The sequence below is a fragment of the Morus notabilis genome, unplaced genomic scaffold (assembly GCF_000414095.1).
Source record: "Morus notabilis unplaced genomic scaffold, ASM41409v2 Scaffold1571, whole genome shotgun sequence".
In the NCBI taxonomy this organism is placed as follows: Eukaryota; Viridiplantae; Streptophyta; class Magnoliopsida; order Rosales; family Moraceae; genus Morus; species Morus notabilis.
Window position 1 is genome coordinate 5,103 of NW_010359481.1, and position 6,237 is coordinate 11,339.

At 38.7% G+C, this 6,237-nt stretch overlaps 1 protein-coding gene across 1 annotated transcript; it reads right to left on the minus strand.

Annotated features, from left to right (window-relative positions):
* Positions 1 to 946: 946 nt before the first annotated feature.
* On the minus strand, positions 947 to 4,004 carry LOC21384308 (pentatricopeptide repeat-containing protein At1g18485). The gene has a single exon (XM_010094516.2). It carries the CDS (start codon positions 3,888 to 3,890, stop codon positions 960 to 962), a length of 2,931 nt encoding a protein of 976 aa, XP_010092818.1. The 5' UTR covers positions 3,891 to 4,004; the 3' UTR covers positions 947 to 959.
* Positions 4,005 to 6,237: the final 2,233 nt, after the last annotated feature.

A 6,237-nucleotide genomic window follows, 5' to 3' on the forward strand; every position in this document is an offset into this window, starting at 1 on the left:
ATGTTGATTAATAATAAAAAATGATTGAGTCAATTGATTAACTGTTGAGTCTATCAATGATTGACCGTTAAATCTATCAGTGATTGACAACTAAATTAATAAAATAGTCATTTTTACAATTTTACAAAACTTCAACGATTCAGGAAAAACATCCTAAAAAGGTTATTTGTGTTAAAATTCCTTTTTTCTATTAATAAAGTGCAGCATGCTTTATCGTTTAAGTACCTTTTTAATGGATTTTTTATATTTTATATTTTATATTTTTGTCGTTGAAATACTTTTGTATAAGTGTTTCGCCGTTTAAATGTTTATTAGTTTTGTTTATTGTTGCTATTTAGTTAAAAGTTTTAATAAAAACTCATTATACATCTTGTTCTGTTTTATATTTTAATGCATGATGCTATTTCAAATCTTATATCTTTGACTCTTGAAAAAAAAAAAATTTAAAAATATAGAACAGTTTTAGCAGGATAAACAAATTCTTTGCTCGTGTGTGCAATTTTGAATTGTAAACCTTTATTACTGTTCGCCAGATTTTGATATTTGTATAAAATATGATATAATTGTGACATTTAGAATGAGAATTTTTTGTTAGGTATGAAAAAGGGGGGGAAAAGCGTAAGAGTATGTTGTTGTTTTGAATTGTCAAAATAATCATTAAACTCCACCACATTAGCATAGGCATAAAAGATCCTATTTTGAATTGTGTCGGATCCTCGGAGAATATTTCCAAGGAAGAACGAAATATATTTTCTACATTGGAATATCTCTGACGAATGACGTTTGAAATTCAAAGTCGATTCAAACAATTTTTTAGTTCGTCTCTAAGAAAAACAAAATTGTATATGATATAGCTTTTCTTTTTATTATTATTAAATCTAAATACATAGTAACAAATTCAAATAGGAGATATGATTATTTACCATCCCATTGAATTAAATAGAAGATGGTATTTTCATTCACCAATAATCTGAACAAGAACAAATGCCATGTTTAAAATGGTGAAAGCGCTTGTTGTCTCTCACTATTATCTCCCTTTCAACAGCCTTTGATATGAGCTTGGCTGCATTGTGACAGTCTAAACAAATCCGAAGATTCTTGGAGACTCTTATTGTCGACCCTTTACTCATCTTCAACAATCCGAAAGATATAGCAAGCTTCTCACTGTGCCCTCTCAATTTCTCAATCTTCTCTTCTTCTTCGAGTTCATGAAGCACACAACTCGTATTCGGTTTATATCCGAGCTTACTTATCTTTTTCTCTACTCTTTTCCACATCTCCGCAATCTCCACATATTCAGGATGCATATTGTCCCCGGCGAGAAAGCTATAAACCTTCCCCCCGAGTTCAATCCAGCTCTGACCGGCGTCTTTTTGCAGGCCAAACGCCTTCATCCTTTGCCTAACTCTCTTCACATCATCCCATTTCTCTGACCCCGCATACAAATTTGACACCAACACATAGTTCTCTGCCTTTTCAGGCTCTAAGTCTAGCAACTTCTTACCAATTATCTCTCCCATTTCCAAATTGCCGTGGCTCCTACAGGAGCTAAGCAATGAGCTCCAGATTCTAGTGTCTGGTTCTTCGGGCATGTCGTTTACAAGCTTCAGAGCTTCCTCCAATTGGCCCGCTCGACCTAACATGTCCACTGCACATGCATAGTGCTCTAATTTGGGTTCTATTCGATACAAACCCTGCATCTCATTGAGATATTTTAGCCCCACAGAAACCATCCCCACATGATTGCACGCCATCAGAATTCCAATAAATGTAAACCCATCAGGCTTCAATCCCAATCTTTGCATTTCTTCAAATAGCTCCAACACCTTGTTCGCATTTCCGTTGATTCCATGTCCTGCAATTACAACATTCCACAATGCTAGGTCTTTATCCTTCAAATTATCGAAAACTGTTTGAGCCTGTTCCATGCAGCCACTTTTTGCATACATGTCTAAGACAGAACATTCAACGAACATGTCGTCTACAAGGTTAGCTTTCAAAGCAAAGCAATGTAGTTCTTTTCCCAGACGCAAGGCTGACAGTTGTGAACAGGCCTCAAACACACTTGTAATGGCAATCTCATAAGGTCGGACTCCATCGGAAATCATTTCACGAAAGAGATGAAGAGCTTCATCAGGAAGTCCAAGCTGAGAGTAACCAGAAAGCATTGTATTCCAACATACTAAACTTTTGCCTTCCATTCTGTAGAATAACTCACATGCAGAAAATATCTTACCACAATGAATGTAAAGAGATATCAGAGAGATAGCAATGAATGAATCCCTTTCTAACCCATTACGTAGTACGCATGCGTGGATCTGCTTGCCATACTGCAGAAGTTTCAAATGGGCACAAGCTAAAAAAAGGCTACCGATGCTAAAATAGTCAGGATCCAAGCCTGAATCTTTCATTTCAAAGTAAAAGTCTAAAGCCATCCTTGGATCACCATTCTGTGCCAATCCGCCAATTAGAGCATTAAAAGAGCTCACTGTCTTTTTCTCTATGCCAAAAAACACATGTTGAGCATAATGCAGTGATCCGCACTTCGTGTAGGCTGAAACAAAAGCATTTGCAACCAATTCATCATCGTGAAAACCATGTTTGAATGAATAACCATGAATTTCCTTCAAGCTCACCAGCTCATCCTCCTCTAAACAAGCTGGCAACACATTCAGTATCGTGACCTCGTTCACTTTCACATTCTCGTCTTCTTCCATCTGCATTCTCCGCAGAAGATCAAATGTTCCACTAACATCCCCTTCCCTAGAGAAACCTCCAATCATGGAATTCCACGTAACCACATTTCTATTATTGTTCTTACCAAATAGAAATACGGCATCTGATAAGTATCCACACTTTGCATACATGTCCATCAAGGCATTGCTCACCATCAACTCCTCACTCAGCCCCAACTTCACCACCAAAGCATGAATCGCGATTCCCATATCTATATCCCCCTCAGCAGCGCACACTGGTAACAAAGTCACTACGGTAGCATCATCCGGCAGCAAACCCACCACCAAAATCTCCCTCAACAAGCCATAACTCTCTATACACAAACCATTCTCCGAGAACCCGCGAATCATCGAGTTCCAAGAAACCAAGTTCCTCTCAGGCATTTTCTCGAACACACGAACCGCGTCCTCCAAAAACCCGCACTTCCCATACATCCCAACCAGCGCATTGCCCACAAAAACATCCGACACCAGCGCCATCTTCACCGCCATCCCATGAACCTCCCGCCCCAACCCGACGTCCAAAAGCCCCGAACAGGCCTTAATCACACAAGGCAAAGTGAAACTATCGGGTTGAAATTCAGTCTCCGAAACCAACCCAACAAACGTTTTCACCGCATCATGATAAAGCTCATTTCTAGCGTACGCGCTAACGAGGGCATTCCACATAAACAAGTTGTTCCTCTCGAGTCCATCGAAGACGGAACGGGAATCCAAAGGAGACCCGCACAAGGAGTACATGGTGATGAGACGGGTGTTGAGAACGAAGTCATTGCGAAACTGGGTCAATTCCAGAATCATGTGATGAACTTTGCGTCCGATTTCGATGTCTTTGTGTCTCCCACAGACTTGTAACAAGACCCCAATGGCGTCTTTCCTCTCCGGAGCTGAAACGCTGACATTTTGAGAGTCGTTTTGGAGGAAGGCTAGAGCTTCGGGGAGATTCCCGGATTCGCAGAGGTTGGTTATGTGTTGGAGAAAAGGTTGTTGGAGTTGCAGAGAGTTTGTTGGTTTCTGGGTTTGTGCGGTGGAGAAAGGTAGAGGGGCTTTTGGTGGGGGGATTGAGTTATGAGAGCGTTTGGTTGAGTAAGTTGGAGGAGGTTGGTTATGGCGGTAGTGGCATGAAACTGGTGGCGTCACCGACACCGACGCCATTTTTGTTTGTTTGTGAGATTTACTGAGGTAGTTGCCTTTAGTCTGTTATCCGCAGTCACGCCAGCGTTGTTGAGAGGTATACCCGGCAGTGCACGGTTCGTTATGTTGGTTTGTTTCTTCTACGCCTGTGAGTAAGCTAATATACTGAGAGTATTTTTTTTGCTTTAGTTCGCTAATTTTAGCTTTTAATTTGAGTTGATATGTGATTTTATATGAGAAATTTTTAGTATAGTAAAAAAATTAAATGTGATTATTTTTAAGAGCTTTTTATTATAATAAAATTTAAATTTTAAACTCGAATGAATGAAATAAACGAAACTTGTCTATAATTAACAAATATCCAAACGTCACATGACGATCTTACTGGAACTGTTCAATTGGTGCTACTATAGACTAGATGACCAAAGCATGGGCCAAATTTCTTTTCCGACAAATTTGTAAAGGTGATCTTTGGACTAGGGGCGTAAAAATACCATTAATTTTTTTATTTAAAAAATAAAAAAAACAAAAAAAAAAAAATCTGATCATGGTCTATTGTCACGTCCTTATCTTGGCGCTGAGCCTCAACGGGACGGAACATGCGAAGGCGCAGCATAGTTGGCTGGAGGACGACTCCAATGGTGAGTGCATGAGTTTTTCAAAGAGTATAGGAGGAAGTTGTACAAGAAGGCGTTAGGCCTCCCCTACACAAACTGATCGGGGACTGGAGCTTGTGAGGTGGCTTGCCTTAGTAATAAGGGGCGCCAACGGGTTATTACTAAGCCTCTCCATGGTGTGAGTGCCGAGGTTTAGCCCCGGCCCGTGTCACTATGCTCCATAGTCCACTGGATACCACTGATTTCCTTTTCTTATTTTGGCATGTAAAATTTATATTAGTTAGTTAAAAATGGATAGTAGTAGATATAGTACTACTGCTCTTTTAACCCAAAATGATTCAAGTTTCTTCTTGGGGGGAGCTATACATCCTCTTTTTGCAGGTTAGATCTAATACCGTCGCGAGTAGTGCTGGAACTTTAGACGGGCCGCCCGCGACCGCTCGAAAATATCGATTTTTTGCCCAAAGCCCGACCCGACTAGCCCAAAAAATTCGGGCCGCCCGCCCGAGCCCAAAAATGCCATTGAACGGGCCGCGGGCTTATATTTGGCTACCTGAGCCCGCCCGAATAGCCCGAATTTTTTTTATTTTTAAATTTTTATAATTATTAAGTTATTTTGTGTTAAAATTATATAAAAACCAAAATCAACATTCAACAGACATTATTAACACAATTTAATAAATTAATCATGTATATTAATTTTTAAATTCGTAATTCATGATTGCTTCGTTAAAAACTTTACCAAGAAAAACTCAATTGGGATAAAAACTTGGCAAGGAAAAAAGAGTGCAATCATTTTGTGACGAATTATAAATTTTACAAACTTACAAAGTTATACAATTACAATGTCAAAAGTAAATACATATTTACAAATTACAAATTTACAATTTAATTTGAAGCTGAAGGATCGTCTTCAAAATTAAATGTTAATCGATTAATCCTTAATGCAGACATTGATCGGCTCGATCCCAATCCTTAATACAGACCAAGGCTTCGACAATGTCCCTTTACATTGCATTCCGAAGTTCCTCAAGTATTTTTCCTATCGTATTGAAGGCTTGTTCGGATGAAATAGTGGAGACTGGGATCAAAAATATATCCATTGCCAATCGAGTTAGGATTGACAAAGTTAATGCCCGTGCCCTCCACCATTGAACTAAGTCAAACGATTATCTAGTATCGTTGACTACTAAGCCTGCACTGAGGTACGCCATAAGCTCATTGAAGCTGCCGCCGCCGCTGCCACTGCCACTTGTTGACGAAGATCCACTCCCAACTTCTGTTTGAGTTGTCTTCTTCTTCTTCTTTAACCCGAAAACATTCAAGAATGAATGCGGGTTTTCGTCTTGTTATTGCGGTTCCTGTACTCTAGAGTTTGTGCTTCTAAACCTAATCTTATATTTACTATAGATCGAATATATTTTTTCCTTTATTATTGAAAATTGGTCCGAACAATTAATGCCTAAAAATTCACCTAAGTTTTCTAAACCACTTTCTAAACCTTCTAATTTTAATCTAACAAAGGCAACTTAGACCAATATTTAATAAATTTCTTTTCCATAGAATGGACAAGAACTCCTAAGATTGGGTCCTCCCTATAGTCGCTAAATAAAATACTAATTAGTAAAAGTTCACCTAAAGCTAAAGGTGATGTTGGGTAATATGTTCTACTAAATTTTAGAGTAACTTCATGAAACCTACTTAAAAATTGATGCAAAACTTCGGCAATTTACCAATCATATGCGTCTATA